The sequence below is a fragment of the Callospermophilus lateralis genome, chromosome 5, assembly GCF_048772815.1.
Source record: "Callospermophilus lateralis isolate mCalLat2 chromosome 5, mCalLat2.hap1, whole genome shotgun sequence".
NCBI lineage: Eukaryota > Metazoa > Chordata > Mammalia > Rodentia > Sciuridae > Callospermophilus > Callospermophilus lateralis.
This window is the reverse complement of record NC_135309.1, coordinates 40,817,886-40,835,594: the sequence shown is the minus strand read 5'-3', so window position 1 is coordinate 40,835,594 and position 17,709 is coordinate 40,817,886. Positions and strand designations below refer to the sequence as shown.

Below are 17,709 nucleotides of genomic sequence, written 5' to 3'. Positions count from 1 at the left end.
AGGGTCATGACAAAGACAGAGAGCACAGGTGTGTTTCTTCCGGTCTCTCTCTTCTTACAAAGCCACTAAGATTCAAGCATGAAGTTTCAACCTGATGCTGTCTGGTGGCTGCCTGCCTTCTGCTCCAGTCACCCTCAAAAAGCCCTCTTACCTTGCCAGGTGCACACATAGTCCCATCCAGAGGGGGTCCCTTCTTGGTCTTGCAAAAATAGGGATTGTCAGGGTGGCTGCACCAAAGCTGTTTGCAGGGATCGAAGGTGCGGAACTGGAAAAAACACCAGCAGCTCACTAGGCTACCTTCCACTATGGGGGACCTCCCAGGGGTGCCACCCTCCCCTCTGTGACAGGCCTGGGTAGCTGGGGGATGCTGCAAACTCTACATGATTCTGGGACCACAAGGACCATGTGCACACAGGGCAGATGCTGCAGTGTCCTTGTGCATATCTGGACCTCCCCAACCTCCATCTTTAGAGCCTGGACAGAAGGAGGCACGAGAACTGGATGGGAAACCCTTTGGCCCAGGTAGGAGTTGCTGGGGATATGAAGGGTTGTCACTGCTGGGCCCTCTGAGCACATACATTTTCCCGGCCATGAATCTGCTGAAGCCCTGGTGAAGCCCTCTCCACTGCTCCTACAGTCTCACCCTTGCTCCAGCCTCGGCCTCTGTCTCCCTCACAACTACCTCTTCCCTGACCTTTCTGCTTCATTCTTCCAGGGTGACCCTGGGGGATCCAACTGAAGCTCAGATCTGTCTGTGCTGCTCCCCTATTCAAACCTTTGTAGAGCCCTCCACAAGAAATGAGTCCACCATGCTCTTTAGGAAGTCATGGAAGCTGTTAGATCTCCTGTTCAGTACCCAACTCCACCACTTGCATCTCACAGGAACTCAGGCAGGTCATCTAACTGCTCCAGACCTCAGTCTCCTCATCTATAAAATGGGACTACTTTGCTTGCTCTTCCTGCAGTGCTGATGAGCATTAAGTCACACCAACAGACACTAAAACTCCTGCCCCATCACCTCGATTCTGATGACTGGGCTCCTACTGCTGGCTGTGCCTTGCTGTCAGTTCTGGGAACAACTGGATGCTCTCTGCATGCTGTTCTTGCTCTTTAGGCTTTTGTACCTTCGATTCTTGCCTTCCAGAATTCCCTATCTTCCTTCTTACACTTTACACTTCACTTCCTCCTGGGGAAGCCATCCTGAACCATGCAGGCTTACACAAAGGCCTTGCCAGGCTCCCCTATCCCTTGCTGACCCCCTGGTCTCAGCCTTGCCACCTGGGTATTTGCCGCAGTCTCTGGCTGGGCACAAATCACGAGCCTCCACACAGCTTGTAGATTCAAACAGCAATTCTTTATTCCCGATCTCACACCGGCAGTCTACAAACACGTTCTAGGGGAATCCACATTCTCTGCCCAAATCCACACTCTGCCCAAATCCACTACTCCTGGGCTTCTGTCTCCCAAATATACTGTCTGACCCTAAGAACTCAAGAGGAACTCAGCAGCAGGATACGCCCTATTCTAAAGGGGGAACACCCTAATCTCTTATTATGCTAAACCGGGGACACCCTAAACACGGATCCTGCCCTGGTCCTTGAGCAAGGTCACCTTTCAAGAGTCCTTCCACTAGACAGCATGGGAGTAGCTGGCAAGGAAATTGTCATACCTACTTGGCTGATGGCTCCCAGCATGTATTTCCTGCCCAGGTGGGCACTTGGGGCCCCAACCCCAACCTGGGTCTTTTGTGAGGTGGAGAAGCCCGGCAGGATCCAGGAAAGGATCCCCCTTCACAGTCCCTGGAGGTGCCACTGGCTTATGGGTGCTAACACTCACCGCAGTGCACATCATGTAGCCCAGGCCGAAGTCGAAGCGGCACTGCTCGTTCATGGAATAATGCAGCCCTGGGAGCTGGGGCAGGGCTGGCCAGTCATGGGCGAAGGGGTCATCACGCAGGCAGTCATAGGAGCTGTGAGGGGACATGTGGGTGCCATAAGCAGCTTTCAGTGGAACTGGCCATGCAGCGTATAAGGCAGCTGAGGCCCTTTCTGGCGCCGTCATGGTGAGCTGCCCGCATGCCCCAGCCTTTGGATGTGCTGCCTCAGTTTCCCTGTTGTAACACTTTTCCTTTGTAGAAGATACCAAGACCTGGCTTGCATAGATTCTTGACTGGTTCACCTGCCAGTCAAGACTAGGGCCCCCAACATCAGACTTTTGCAAGTGCACCCTCTTCCATCCCCTGCACTTCACACTGTAGGTCCTGAAATCAGAGAACTCAGGCTAGACCCAGGCACACCAAGGACTTGCATCTTCCTAGCACTGAGCCCAGGGACTGAAGGGTCACCCATGGGGACACCCTTGAGGTACTCACTGCAGGTAGCGGCTGAGCTCCTGCTGGCTGCAGCGGGACCAGTGGAAGCGGTGGAAGGCAGCCTGCACCAGGGGCGCCATGATGCTACCCAGTCGCACCTCGTCGCCACAGCGGTTGCCCTGACCATCGTGTTCCATGCCCAGCCTGTGCAGGGAGCAAAGTAGCTTGGCTGGGTCCTCACCTGGCTGCATTGACCTGCCACCTACACCGTACTCAAACACTAGGAGGGCATCCCTCAACTTCCTCCCAGCTGACCTCCTCTGAGCCAGGTGGTACCGACTTTCCACCTGTTAGATTCTTTTAAGTCAGAGTTATTCTGGGGAGGAGGCATCCAGCATGCAGCGTCTCAGGTATCCTGTCTCCAAGGAGGGCCACTCTGTGGCAGAGGCATCTGCGGCCCCTAATGTCCCAAGGATTCTCCCTACATGTTTATCAGAGTGGGACCAAGCCCCCTCCCTTGCATAGCCCCAGCATCCTTGTGAGGTTTCCCACCAACCCCTCTTGAGCCCCAAGATTCAGAAATGCCTGGGGCATGCACACTTGAGCAGAATCATGGCTTTCTAACCTTTTTCAAGCATCTCTCACCTCAATGACTCATCTATAAAATGGGGGTAATGAGTCCACTCTGCCCCAGGACTTGCATGGGACTATGGTACAAGGACTCTAGTTCCTGTCTGGCCCCAAGCAGCCTCGCAGCCCTTAGGTGCTTCCTCCTTTGATTTGTTCCTTCAACAGAAACAGGATATCCCTGCAGTCCAGGACGACAGGATATCATATCCAAGTGATTTTCATCCACAGCTGCCCCTTTCAGGACACAGAGGAGAAGTGGGCAGGCAGGGGAGGATCCTGGGGTGTCCTCTCTAAGCCCCAATCTTCCCCAGACAACAAGGATGGCCAGGCCACTTACACGTGGCCAGTCTCATGGGCCACCACAAATGCTGAGGAGAAGCCGTCCTCATGGTTCAGGGTACAGCTGCGGACGGGGTGGCACATCCCGGTGACAGGAGCATAGCCTGAGAGGAGACAAAAGGCAGCTCCAGTTCCCAGGCCCAGAGTCCTTCCTGAGGCAGCCCCAGACCCTGTTAAAGCCTAAAGGAGATGGACATCCCGAGTGCTGCTTCTCCAGGACCCATTCCCATGGCAAATGAGCAGAAACTGCCCCCTGCCCAGACAGCCTCAGAAGACACCCACCCCATGCCACCGGTCCCCAGACCGTCACCATCCAAGCCTAGAAGCCAGCTGGCTTGCTCAAGTCCACAGTTTCCTGTAGCTGGGGTCAGTTTCCTGGTCCAGGTCTCCTCTGCTAGGACTTGTCTGCCACCTTGGCAGTTCCTGCCTGTTGTTCTCACTTTTCTACCTTGTGGAGTGACTTTCTGGCCCCTGAGCAGCCCAATTTCCATACCTCTTACTCTGCTAGAGCCATCCTGGCCCTTTACTTCTCTGGCATTACATCCTCCAAGCCTATCTCCTCTGCAGCGTCTTCCTGAGGTCTCCCATGTTTTTTTTTTTGTTTTTTTTTTCTGGTTCTCGTCTCAGTAGGGTGAAGCATATGCAGGGCTTTGTGTATCAAAGGGGTCTTCTATTTACATACATACCCAGGAGCCTTCCCGGAAGCCAGGCAAATATGCAGCCCCAATTCTCAGTACCTTAAGCTAGATTCACTCTTGCCATACCCACTGGGAGATACCAAGGCAATTTGTTTAAAGAAAAGGAGGAAGGGAAGGGGGAGGGGGAAGAAAGAGAAGGAAAGAAGAAAAGGATGACCTTTGTGGCCTGGGGTATGCTGGCTTTGAGACTTGTCTGTAAAAATAAAAGTGCCTTTTCCTCTTGGAATAAACAGGTCTACTTTTCACTCTGCACATTTAGAGGGACTGGTTCTTAAATCAGTATGCTGAAGCAGAACTTTGAGATCTCTTTGCCCTTAGGAATGCGAAGCATGCATGTGAATAGTGCCTCAGTGTGGAGGACTATTCATGCATCCCACTTAGTGTTGAATGAGCCTTTAAGATCAAAAAAGGGCACAATTATTACCTGTCAATAAAAAAATTGAGAGATTTGAAAAGGTCTCTTCATTTATTTTTTCCTTGTTTTATTTTGTAGCTTTTCTCTCTTTCTAGAAATCTTATTAGATAGATGTTATTATCTCCTAACTTTCTCTTATTTCAGTCTTTTTGTCCTTTTCCTCCAAATTTCAGAATGCTCTGCTTTAGAATTTTTTAATTTACCCATCATAGTCCTGATTTCATAAAAATTCTTTATTGTTCTTTAATGTTTCATAGCAACCTATTCTGAGTTTGTGGATGTCTTTTCTCAAACATTCTGGGAATACTACTTTATAAAATGTTCTTTTCCTTTCTCTGAATTAGCTCTATTTTCTCTGGAGTAAGTTTTCAAGCATCTTGGTTCATCTCATTTCCTGCTGTAAATTTGTTTTGTTTTTTTATTATCTTATAAATCCTTGGTTGTCCTTTCACATTTATCTATCTATCTATCTGTCTGTCTGTCTATTTATTTATAGTACTGTGGTGCTCTACCATTGAGCTGCATCCCCAACCTTTTTTATTTTTCATTTTGAGTCAGAGTCTTGCTAAGTTTCCCAGGCTGGCATTGAAATTTATACGGGATAGGCACATCAATTTGCTTCATGGATTTCAGGGGGATCTAATCCACAGCCTCACTGACACATGTTATTGTCAGTCTTTTTGTTTTGCTTTGTTTAGCAATTTTATTAGGTGTGTCACAGTATTTCATTGTAGTTTTAAATGTATTTCTCTAATGTCTACTGAGAGTGAGCACCTGTTCATGTATTTATGGGTCATTTGTACTTTATTAAGTCTGTTGCTCATTGTTCTACTGGATTGGTTTCTTTAATTATTATTACTATTATTACTATTGATTTGCAGGAGTTTTTCATAAAAACTTTATTAGACATATGTATAAATATTTCCCTCATGGATTAATAGTGCCTTTAATGAACAAAAGGTTTAATGTTAATGTGGTACTACCAATCTTTTCCAAAGAGTTAGAGCTTTTTGTCTCTTTTTTAAAAAAATCATTTCTCTTAATCCAAAAACATGGAGATATTTCTCCAATACAGGTTGAGTAGATCTTATTCAAAATGCTTGGATCCAGAAATGTTTCATATATCATAATTTTTCAGATTTAGGATATTTGCATATATATAAAGAGATTAATGAGATATTTTGAGGATAGGACCCAAGTTAAAACTAAATTCATTTATGTTTTGTGCTTGCACGTGCACACGCGAGTGCATGCATATGTATACCTTATATGGATATCCCAAAGGTAATTTCATATGATATTTTTAGTGTACCTGCATTGTGACCTATCACATACGGTTAGGTGTGGAATTTTCCACTTGTGGTGTCAGGTCAATGCTCAAAAACTTTTGTATTTTGGAGCAGTTCAGATTTCAGGTTCTCAGATTAGGGATGTTCAAAATGGATTATCCTCTGCAAGTTTTATTTCATTTCTTTCATACTTAGATCTAAAATCCACATGAGTAATATTTGTATACAGATGATATTTGAGAAATAGAATGTCAAGCTTGATTTCTTTTCCTAATTTTTAAAAGGGCTCTCTTTGCCCTCTACTCTGGAGTGTTATTTTTGCAATAAATCAAGTTGTTATGCATGTATAAGTTCAGTTCTTGACTCAATATTGAGTTCTAATGATGTGTCAATCCTTGCATTAAAAATATACTCTTTACTCTATTTTTATAAGTATTGAATACGTTGTTCTTAGTCATTTGCTCTTGGCTACTATTGGCCCATTGAATTTGTATATAAATACTAGAATAAATACTATAATTGGATTCTAATATCTTCCAAGTATTCTGCTGGAACTGAACTTGCATTGGTGTGCCCTAGAGTACAGTTGCATTGACCCTATAGATCAATTAGGAGAAAACTGTTAACTCTACATTAGTGAGTCTCCCTATCCATAAACATGGCATATCCATTCCTTTATTTAGTATTTTATAATTTCTTTCAAAAATGTTTTACAGTTTTCTAGTCTAGATCTTGGAATATTTTGTTGTACTCATTCCTAGATATTTTCTGTTTTTTATTCTATTGTAAATGGCACTAGTTTTTAATTTTTAGTTTCTATTTATTATTAGGATGTAGAAGTTCAATTTTTGTATGTTGACATTATCTCCAGCAACCATGATCAAACTAACTAGAAATTCTAATAATTTTATTCATTTATTCTTTTGGGTTTTCTATATATACAAGTATATCATCTTCAAATGAAAGCTTGCTAATTTTCTTTGTGATCATTACGTTTTCATTTTTCTTTCTCTTCTCCTATTTCACTGGATAGAATCTCTACCACAATGCTGCACAGAAATGGTGATAGCAGGCATTTGTGACCCACTCTCAGCCTAGAGGAAGGGCTTTCAACATTTCATCACTATATATGGATTTATTGTAAGTTCTCTGCAGATACTCTTCACTATATTAAAGAATTTTTCTTCTTTTCTAGTCCCATAGAACATTTGATCATAAATGGATCTAGATTTTTCTCAAATATTGTTTTGGGATCCACTGAGATAACTATATATCATTCTTCTTTATTCTGCTAAGTGATGAATTTCAATGATTAATTTTCAAATATTAAACCAAACTTGTATTCCTAGAATAAACTTACATTCACTGTAATATGGTACCTTTTTAATACTCTTGCACCAGATTTGATTTTCTAATATTTTGTTTGGTACATTGTGTCTACATTCATGAGGGATGTTGGACTGTGAATATTTTTTCTTTTAATGCCCTCAGATTTTGTTATCAAACTTATGCAGTTCTCATAAAATTAGTTGGAAAGTGTAACTTCTCATTCTCTAGAAATTTGTGTGTGATTAGTATTATTCTTCCTCAAATATTAGGAAAACTTACCTGGGAAAGTTACAACACCCTGGAGTTTACTTTAAAGAAAGTCTTAATTAAAAATTTTAATTTCCTTAATAGATATGACACTATTTGGATTTTCTACTATTTTCTCAGATTTTATATTTTTCCTTTCATCTAAATTAACATATTCTTTGGCATAAAGCTGATCAAAATAATTTCTTACTAGCTTTTAAAATTCTGTAGGATATGTACTGACTTGCATTTTTAATTTTTTTTAAAAATCAGCATTGCCAGGAGTTTTTCAGTTTTAATGCATGTTTTTCAAAGAACCAAAGTGGTTTTGTTGCTTTTTCTTCTTTAACTACTGCAGTTTTTCATTTCAGCAATTTTGCCCTTATCTTTATAATTTCCTTCCTTCTACTTTTGTTGCGCTTAATTTTCTGTTCTTTGTTAATTTCTTGTGATAGATGCATATGTGATTGACTTTTCAGTCTTTTTTCCTTATAAATGCACATAAGGGTATAAATATCTAATCACAATTAGCTGTATATGCAAAATCTAATATGTCAAATCAACATTGTTATTGGTTTAAGAATACATTCTAATTTCTACAGTTATTTTCTCTTTCACCCATAGATTATTTATAAGTGTACTGCTTAATTTCCTAACATTTAAGGTTTCTTATCTTTTCTATCTACTGTGGTCAAGGAATACACATCACATAATTTTGATCTTTTACATTTTGTTGATATTTCTCTAGGCACAGCATTATTTGTTTTCGTATATTTCCTTTTTCTTTTCTGAGTGCTGGGGATGAAACCCAGGGCCTTGCATATGTTAGACAAGCATTCTATCACTAAGCTATACACCAGCCCTTCTTTGGCTACATTTTCTTATGTTTATTTATTTATATGATCATTTATTTTCTAACAGTCAAGAAGTATAGAATTTCTATATTCTCACAATAAATGGAAACTAAAAAATTTAAACTGGTACCATGTGCAAATGAATACAAGCCAAGATATCCAGAAATAAATGTAATTTGACCTATCAATTAGGTCAAGTTTCTTAATTCAGAACTTCTTTAGTTTTGCCAATTTCTTTTTTTTTTATTTTTTAAAATTTTTTTATCATTGTTTTTCAGCTGTGGTTGGACACTGTACCTTTATTTTATTTACTTATCTTTATGTGGTGCTGAGGATTGAACCCAGTGCCTCCCACATGCTAGGCAAGCACTCTACTGCTGAGCCACAATCCCAGTCCCATCTTTGCCAATTTCTTATCTGTTGTCATATTTAACTAGGATTGTAGACTTGTCAATTTCTTCTTTTAGATCTGTCAGTGTTATATAGTTTGAATCTTTATGTAAAAATCTCTAAACTTTTAAAGGTTGGCAACTTATTCAGATTTTTTTTTTTTTTTAGAAACCAGTGGAAGCATATGGCTCTGAAAATCATCTTCAGACACTGCCTAATTTTTTAAACTATTTTTAATATCTTTATTTTATTTACTTATTTTTCATGTGGTGCTGTGGATCTCACACACGCTAGGCGAGCGCCCTACCACTGAGCCACAACCCTAGCCCCCAGACACTGCCTAATTTTTGAGCTGGCAGGTTCCGTCTCTATTTGAATCTTTCTTGGCCCTGGGGGTGAAGGACTGCAGTTTCTGGGGGAAACACCAGAAATTCTGGTGGTACCAACACAAACCCTCACCCAGCGAAGGGGGCCACAGCCCCTCCCTGCCCTGGGACTCCTCCCTGGCAAGGGTCAAGACTGCTGAGGGTCCTCTTGCAAGACCACTGGCTCATCCCCAGCTTTGCTCCCCTCCTCTACCTGCAGGGGTGAAGCTCACCTTGCATGCCTGATGGTCCAAAGTCCTGCCGAGTGAGGAAGATGGCGTGATCGTGATACTCATCATGGCCTGTGTCTGGCTTCTGCTGCAGGTATGCCCAGCGGCAGACGTTCTCCAGGCTCTGAGAGGGGTTCCCAATCTCAATGAGGCTCATGGACTGCAGGGGCACAGGGAGAGATGAAAGTGAGGGTTTGGTGTCTAGCAGATTATCTGGGGGCAGAGTTTCTGCAGTGTTGACAGACCCTATCCGTTGAAGACTGGTCCATAAGGCACCATGCCCCCTGCCCCGTCACTCTTAGGACTCACCTTACACTGGTTTCATTCTTCATTGGTAGAAAAGGTTCCCAAGTCAAACTTCCTTGCCTGAGCTCCCACATAAAGTCATTGAAGTTTACAGGTGAGGCTTGGAAGCAAAGTTCTGAGGTCATCGAAGGTGTTATTTGGTGCATTCACCCCGCCCCTTTCCAAGAGCCCCTGTTTCCTATTAGGCACCTATGATTCTATGCAAGTCCTGAGCAGGAGGGAAATGAAATGTGAACCTCACCTCAAGAAGTTCACAGTTCTAGAAAGATCCAGGGCAGGGGAGATGGAAACCCCAATATGGCATCCAAGCCCTGAGGAAGAGGGAGATAGCCTTATATTTTTCCCTATTTGGAGGTATTTTATGGAATGTAACACAATGGAGAAAAAGAAATACAACTGATAAAACAAAGGGGTCACATGAAGAACAGGAAAAACTATGAATAAGAAGCCATTGAGAGCAGTCAAATTCCACTTTTTATCATGACCACACTTGATAGCGAAGGCTGGCTGCACAGTCCTGCACACATGCTCTGCACTAGGGCACTGGTGTACAATCTTGTCTGGTTTTCACAACCACCTTATGAGATAGGAAACTGAGGCTCAGAGAAGTAGCTTGCCTTGGGTCATGCAACTAGGAAGCAAAGCAGTTGAGATCTAAACTCAAGGAACCTGAAAACAAAATCTCTATTCAACCAACTGCCCCTATTGCCTCCCCATCTATCATGTCCTCTCAAAAGCCACACACTTCCTTTTTCTCCCCATGATTCACACAGCAGGCATTCTGGTTTCTGCTCTCACCACCAAAGTAGTTCTCTTCAAGTCCTGGTCATGCTCTTTCCCTCTTTAAGAATACATCTGTCCATAAAGTAGGAATGAGCATTCTTGGCAGATAGGTGTGCAAGTGTTCCATTTCTTTTAAACTTAATTAATCAATTTAAATTAGGTATATGTGACAACAGAATGCATTTTGATTCATTGTATACAATTGCAGCACAACTTTTCATTTCTCTGGTTTTACATGATGTAGTGTCACACCATATGTGCAGTCATACATGTACCTAGGGTAATGATGTCCATCACATTCCACCATCTTTCCCGCCCCCATTTCCCCTTCCCACTCTTCTCTCCCCTTTGCCCCATCAAAGTTCCTCCATTTTTCCCATGCCCCCCCCCCATTATGGATCAGCATCCACTTATCAGAGAGAACTTTCAGCCTTTGGTGTTTGGGGGATTAGCTTACTTTGCTTAGCATGATATTCTCCAGCTCCATTCATTTACCTGCAAATGCCAAAATTTTATTCTCTTTTTTTAAAAATATTTTTTTAGTTGTAGTTGGATACAATACTTTTATTTTTATGTGATACTGAGGATTGAACTCAGTGCCTCGCACATGCTAGGCAAGCGCTCTACCACTGAACCACAACCCCAGCCCGATTTTATTCTCTTCTAATGCTGAGTGATGTTCCATTGTGTATATATACCACAGTTTCTTTACCCTCTCATCTATTAAAAGACATATAGGTGGCATCCACAGCTTAGCAATTGTGAATTGAGCTTCTATAAACATTGATGTGGCTACATTACTATAATAGGCTGATTTTAAGTCCTTTGAGTATAGACTGAGGAGTGGGATAGCTGGGTCAAACGGTGGTTCCATTCCAAGTTTTCTAAGGAATCTCCATACTGCTTTCCAGATTGGATGCACCAATCTGCAGTCTCACCAGCAGTATATGAGTGTGCTTTTTCCCCCCACATCCTCACCAACATTTATTGTTGTCTGTATTCTTGAAAACTGCCATTCTGACTGGCATGAGATGAAATCTTAGAATCGTTTTGATTTGCATTTCTCTAATTAATAGAAGTGTTGAACAACTTTTCATATATTTGTTGACTGAATATATATCTTCTTCTGAGATATACATTCTGTCTGCTCAGCTCCTTAGCCCATTTATTGATTGGGGTTGTTTGATTTTTTTGGTGTTAAGAGTTTTGAGTTCTTTATGTATGCTGGAGATTATTGCTCTATCTGACGTGTGTGTGGCAAAAATTTGCTCCCAAAATGTAGACTCTCTTTTCACCTCATTGATTGTTTCTTTTGCTGAGAAGAAGTTTTTCATTTTGTATAAATATGTCCACAAAGTGCAGTTGGCTTTCTACCTCCAAGGGTTCTGCATCCACAGATTCAACCAATCTCATAAAAATTTTATTTATACTAAACATGCAGAGACTTTTTTTTCTTTTTGTTATTTCTTAAACAACACAGTAAAACAACTATTAACCTAGGACTTATATGGTATTATGGTATGGATATGAAGTGACTCCCAAGGACTCATGGTTGAAAGTTGGATTCCCAAGGCAGCAATACTCAGACGTGGGGATTTGGGGGAAGTAATTGGATCATATGCATATTATTGGGAGGTGATGGAAACTGTAGGACGTGGGGCCTAGTTGAGGAAGTTCAATGGGGCCTACCCTGGAAGGGCATATCTTGTCCTCTGCCTCTGTCTCTCTGTCTCTGCTTCCTCACCTTCCTGGTGGCTATGAAGCAGGCAGCTTTCCTATGACATGCCTTTCCACAAAGATGTTCTGCCTCACCTCAGGCTCAAAGCAATGAAGTCAGTTGACCAAGGACTAAAACCTCAGAAGCTGGGAGCCAAAATAAATCTTGTTGATTATAAATAAATAAGTTGATTTTCTCAGATTCTCTGTCATAGTGATGAAAAGGTGACTAATAGACATGGCATTAGGGATTATAAGTCATCTAGATATGATTTAAAATATAGGGTACATAGGTTTTATGCAAATACTACACCATTTTATAGAAAGGCCTTAAATGCAAGGATTTTGGTATCCTTGGGTGGGGGAGGGAGAGTCCTGGAAGCAAGGGATGACTATCTAACCCCATATTTTTCCTCTGTGTGTATAAATAGATAAAGGGTAATGTTAGTGATCCAGGCAGTTCCAGAAGAAGAAAGAAAGAATTCAAAACAAGGGAAGACAAATCAAGTCATAGCCAGGTGTTATCCAAGTCAATGTTTTAGACCAGTTCACAAGTTCTGAGCATGAAGGCAACTGTGAAGATTATATAATCATCTCCTGCTCCTAGGAGATGAGATTACTCATTATAACAAGTTGAGCCTTAAGGAAGTTTGTTACTTAAAGCTTGTTACTGGGTTTGTTGGACACTTGTACAGAGATGGACAACTCAGGGAAAGCTTCAGGAGGGCAAGGGGAGGTATATGTCATACCCTTCCTGATTTGGAGAGGCATGTGACCAACTCTGGACAATGAACTGTGAGAAAAACTGGTATGTGTTTCTACTACTTGGTTGGACCATTTAATTGCCTATTGAGACCCTTCAGAGATCACTCGTTTTTGGCACATGATCTAGCACCATCAAGATAGTGGCTGCTCTGTCACCCAGACTGTGAGTGAAAATGATATCAGAATCTTTCACCAATTCACAACCAATACAGCATGAGCTAGAAGTAAATCTTTGCTGTTTTAATCCATTGGTACATGAAACTTATTTGTTTCTGCAGCATAACCTTGCCCATTCTGACTGATGCAGGAAGAATGGAGGAAGGCAATGGGTTTTCTCATTACATCCAAGCCAGAGCTACACAGCCTCATCCCAGGGCCCTGCCAGGTAGTGCTGACCTCCAGGTCATCTTTGAGTGGTCACATCTCTGAAGGAGGAATAAATGAAAGGATTTGCTTCCTCACTGTCTCCCAGGAATGAACATCATGAGGAACAATCAAGGGTGGGTTTGATTTGGTCCTAAGCTTGGGGCCTTGTGTATGGTTGTACACCTCTAAGCTTAAGATTGTCAGTCCAGGTCCAAATAAAATGATTAACACAAAGGTCCCCAGTGACCATTTTACCAGGGATGGCTGCAGCATCTTCCACTGGAGAGCAAAGCCTAGACTCCATAATGCCAACCACGCAGCTCAGTAGACCTGCTGGCCCACCTCCAGGGAAAGGGGCCCTGTTTCTCCACAGCATGTCTCCCAGCCCAAACGCCAGGAGATTGTTCCCTGTCTGCTCTCAGGATTCAAAGTTTCATACTGGGAGAAACAATTCTAATCGCTTCTATTCTGATGCCCTGATGGGCTGTAGGTGGGCTGTAGCTCCTTTTGCCTGCCCGCTTTTCACAAAAGCAGCCCAGTCTCCCTTTGGCTGAATATCCCTTTCAATTTGAGTCAGATTCCAGGCTCCAGGGTGGGAGAGTCAAGGCCTCACCTATCCCAGAACTATATCCTCCTGACTACTGGGTTGGTTCAGGTGTGAGCAAAGCGGGCCAAGGAGTTGGTATGACAAGAGATGGTGAGCCTGGAGCTGCTGGAGCCACTCTGTCACCAGAGAGGTGATCCCACCTGAAAATTAACCCAACACAGAGCATAGCTGGGCCTCAAGATGGAGAGAGGATGATTTCTGGTGTTCTCACACAAGCATCTGGGTTCGGCCAAGCCTGGAGCCTACCAATCACAGGCCCATATATTATCTATTAAAACGAAACCGATGATCACAAAACATGAGATTCTAAAAAACCCAAACATTTATCATTTCATGGTTTCTGTGGGTCAAGAATCCAATAGCAACTTAGCTGGGTGCTTCTGGTTTTAGGTCTCTCAGGAGGTCATCATTTAGCTGTGAGCACAGCCATGGTCACGTCTGAAGGATCCATGGGGAGGGGGGAGGGTTGGTTCTCAAACTCACTTATGTAGTTGTGGGCAGGACTCAGTTCCCCGCAGGCTGAGAAGGAACTTCTCACCACACCACGTGGGCCTGTCCACAAGGCAGCTCACACACGGCAGCCTGCCTCCTCCACAGAACTGAGTCCAGAGACAGCAAGAGAGTGCATGTCCAAGACAGAAGCCGCAGTCTATTTATGACCCAATCTCCGTCCAGCCTATGGTACAGGGAGGGAACCACTCCAGGGCATGATACCAAGACACAGGGTCACTGGGGGCTCTCTTGGAGGCTGCCTACCACGAATGTGTTTTATTTGTCAAGAAATTCCTCTTCTGTGAAAGCCAATGCTAAGCTGTTATTGTAACTTGCAGCCAAGAGAATCCTGAGCCATGTATTTCCTGTTTGGGGGGTGACCATGAAGACTCTAGTCAAGGGCACTAACTGGAAGATGAAAGATGGTGGCTGGGCTCCAGGGCCGACTGGCTTGTCTTCCACCAGGGGAAGAAGAGCTCTGGCCAAGTCTTTGAAGAGGAAGTCAAGTCCATCCAGAAAGATATACACAGATATCAGGATCAAAGAACAGGTGCAAAGCCATCAGGAAGGGGACAGTCAAAGGCAGGAGTCAAGCTGAAGAAAGGTGAGAATGAGCAGGTCAAGGTTGTACAGACAGATTCCCTGCACTCAGGAAGTTCTGGGAAAACACTGAAAACCCAAGTGCCTACAGGGGCAAGATGGGTGGCATAAACCAATGAAGTAAGTTGGCTGTATGAAAAATAAGTCTGGTTTTCACTTTCCCATTTTCCCAGGGGTAAGGATACAGGGGAATATTTCCTGATTTTGGTAGGGAAAGGCGGAGGGCTCACTCCTCAATAAGGAGTGGTGAGGACTGTAGCAAACCAAGAAGCCCAGGCACAGATGGAGGAGGTGATGTTTACTGAGCCCCAGCTTATGGTTAGTATGCATGAGCAGAGGCCAAGGTTGCCAAATTGGATGTCTGAAGTCCATCGTTATATCTAGACTTTCACAAAGATGCCCATCTAGTTGGCTCAAATGAAAACAGATTCTGTGAACAAAACAAAAATCCACCTCTTCCCCAGGTCACTAGTTTGAGAACCCTGGAATAAAGGCCCTGCAGAAGACAGCCCCTCCCCTGCATCCTGGCAGACTGGACATGATACTGGCCGATCACCTTCTTTTCCCTCTGGGCTCTACGGTTCAGCCAGTTCCTCAGCCTCTCTTGGCAGCCAAAGTGATTTTTGCTGCTGTGGCAGGATAATTTATTGAAATATTGATTTGTGTTTTTGTTCTCGCCTTGTTTTGTTCTTTGCCCATTCCAAGAAGGCAGACTGCCACTCACGTTCTCCGGCCCCAAGGGGGTTTGTGACACAGGGTCCAGAGTTGAAGTAGTCTCAGAGTTGTGGTTTTGGGATCCTGAGGAGACTTCCCCAGGAGTGGGGCAGAGAGAAGCACAGGAGAGCACTGTCACAGGCAGGAGTGAGGGGACCTCTGGGGAGGCATAATTTAAAAAAAAAAAACAGTGACCACGTGCTACACCCTGTGAGCCTCAATTCTGAATGTGAGTCAGCCTAAGAGGACAAGAGGGGTGTGTGTCAGTATTTGGGCATCCAAAGACTCACCCATCCCTGGGATATTGAGCAGCAGGATGTGTCTCAGTATCTGTGGAGGATTATTTCAGAACCCCAGTGGATACCAAGATGTGCCGATGCTCAAGTCCCTTTTATAAAATGATGCAGCATTTGCATAGAACCTATGCAATTCTCCTGTACATCATCCATAGAGGACTTCTGATCCCTGTGACAATGTAACTGCTACATAAACAGAGCACTTGCTGTACTGCATTGTTTAGGCGATGATGACAAGAAAAAAGTCTATAAGTGTTCAGTATAGATCTAATTTTCCCAAATATTTCCAATTCACAGTTAGTTGAATCTTCAAAAATAGAACCTGTGGATATGGAAGGCCAACTGTGTTTCTTATCTGTCTGTTGATGAGCCACCTTTTTTTAAAAAAAAAAAATAAAGTTTAAATTGATTTTTTAAAAATAAATGATGGAATGCATTGCAATTCTTATTACACATATACAGCACAATTTTTAATATCTCTGGTTGTATATAAAGTATGTTGACACCAATTCGTGTCTTCATACATGTACTTTGGATAATGATGTCCATCACATTCCACCATCCTTGATAACCCCCTACCCCCTCCTTTTCCCTCCCTCCCCTATACTCTATCTAGAGTTCATCTATTCCTCCGATGCTCCCCCCATCTCTAGGGTATATGAAGAACTCAAAAAGCTAAGCATCAAAAAAACAGATAACCCAATCAATAAATGGGCCTGAACAGACACCTCTCAGAAAAGGATATTCGCAATCAATCAACAAATATATGAAAAAATGTTCAACATCTCTAGCAATTAGAGAAATGCAAATCAAAACTCCTCTAAGATATCATCTCACTCCAGTCAGAATGGCAGCTATTATGAAGACAAACAACAATAAGTGTTGGCAAGGATGTGGGGGAAAGGCACACTCATACATTGCTGTTGGGACTGCAAATTGGTGCAGCCAATATGGAAAGCAGTATGGAGATTCCTTGGAAAAGTGGGAATGGAACCACCATTTGACCCAGCTGTCCCTCTCCTCAGTCTATACCCAAAGGACTTTAAAACAGCATACTACAGGGACACAGCCACAGCAGCACAATTCACAATAGCTAGACTGTGGAACCAACCTAGATGCCCTCCAGTAGAAGAATGGATAAAAAAATTGATGGGCCATCTTTATCAAGGTCTGGTCTACCTCAAATGGACACAAGGTGCAGGGTCCTTATCCTTGCTAGGTCTGGAGAATGCAAAAGGATGTGGGGTGCCCAATGGCTGGCCGGTGATCAGACATCAACCTGGTGCCTAATAGCAAGGGCAGAGCCCATATGCATTTTAGAAAGAGCCAGCTCTGGTCAGGGAGGAGGGAGGTCAGGAAGGGGATAGCCAATGTGGCTGTAGCAACGTCAGGAGTCAGAATCTGGAGGTAGCTAGAGATGACAGATCTCAGGGCTGGAGAGTGGGGACAATAGAGCAGAGGTAGTGCCCAGATTCTGGCTTTGGTGACAGGTGGCAATGGGGACTGTGGAGGAGGAGGTAGGAATAGAAGGCTGCACCCCAGAAGGGAGAGTGTGAGGTCCACAGTGCCGGGAGACAGAGCCATGGGGACTGCTTTTCTGCCCAGCTTGCTCACTTGGTGAGAGTCTGGAATTTTGTTTCAGGGAGATCTCCCACTTGTCAGGATGTGGCCCTCAAGGATGATCAGTCCAAATGCTCTGCCTCAAGGTCAAGGGCCAACCTGAGACCCAAGGTAAGTCAATGGGTCTTAAAAGGACTGAAAACCACCCACAAATTCCTGCCTCCTGCATCAGGTCCCCCCTTGCTTCTACCCATTCTTCACTTCCCAAGAGCTGCCAGAGGCCTTCCCATTGGTTTCAACTGCCCCCAAGAACTCCCTGCAGGCAAAGACGGTTAGCCATGGAGCAGCTGGGAGGTCTGGGTCCCAAAAAGTAGATCTGGACTAGCTGTGGGCAGGGCAAGGCACCCA

General features: G+C 43.6%; 1 protein-coding gene across 1 annotated transcript in view; it reads right to left on the bottom strand.

Moving 5' to 3' along the window:
• Positions 1 to 17,709, bottom strand: part of Adamts2 (ADAM metallopeptidase with thrombospondin type 1 motif 2) — a 246,675-nt gene that overhangs the window by 41,697 nt on the left and 187,269 nt on the right. The window contains exons 6-10 of the mRNA XM_076856558.2: positions 9,100 to 9,256; positions 3,279 to 3,384; positions 2,372 to 2,515; positions 1,837 to 1,969; positions 152 to 265 (exon numbers count right to left, since the gene is read on the bottom strand). Of these exons, the coding sequence (XP_076712673.1) occupies positions 152 to 265; positions 1,837 to 1,969; positions 2,372 to 2,515; positions 3,279 to 3,384; positions 9,100 to 9,256 (654 nt within the window). The remainder of the gene's footprint in view (positions 1 to 151; positions 266 to 1,836; positions 1,970 to 2,371; positions 2,516 to 3,278; positions 3,385 to 9,099; positions 9,257 to 17,709) is intronic.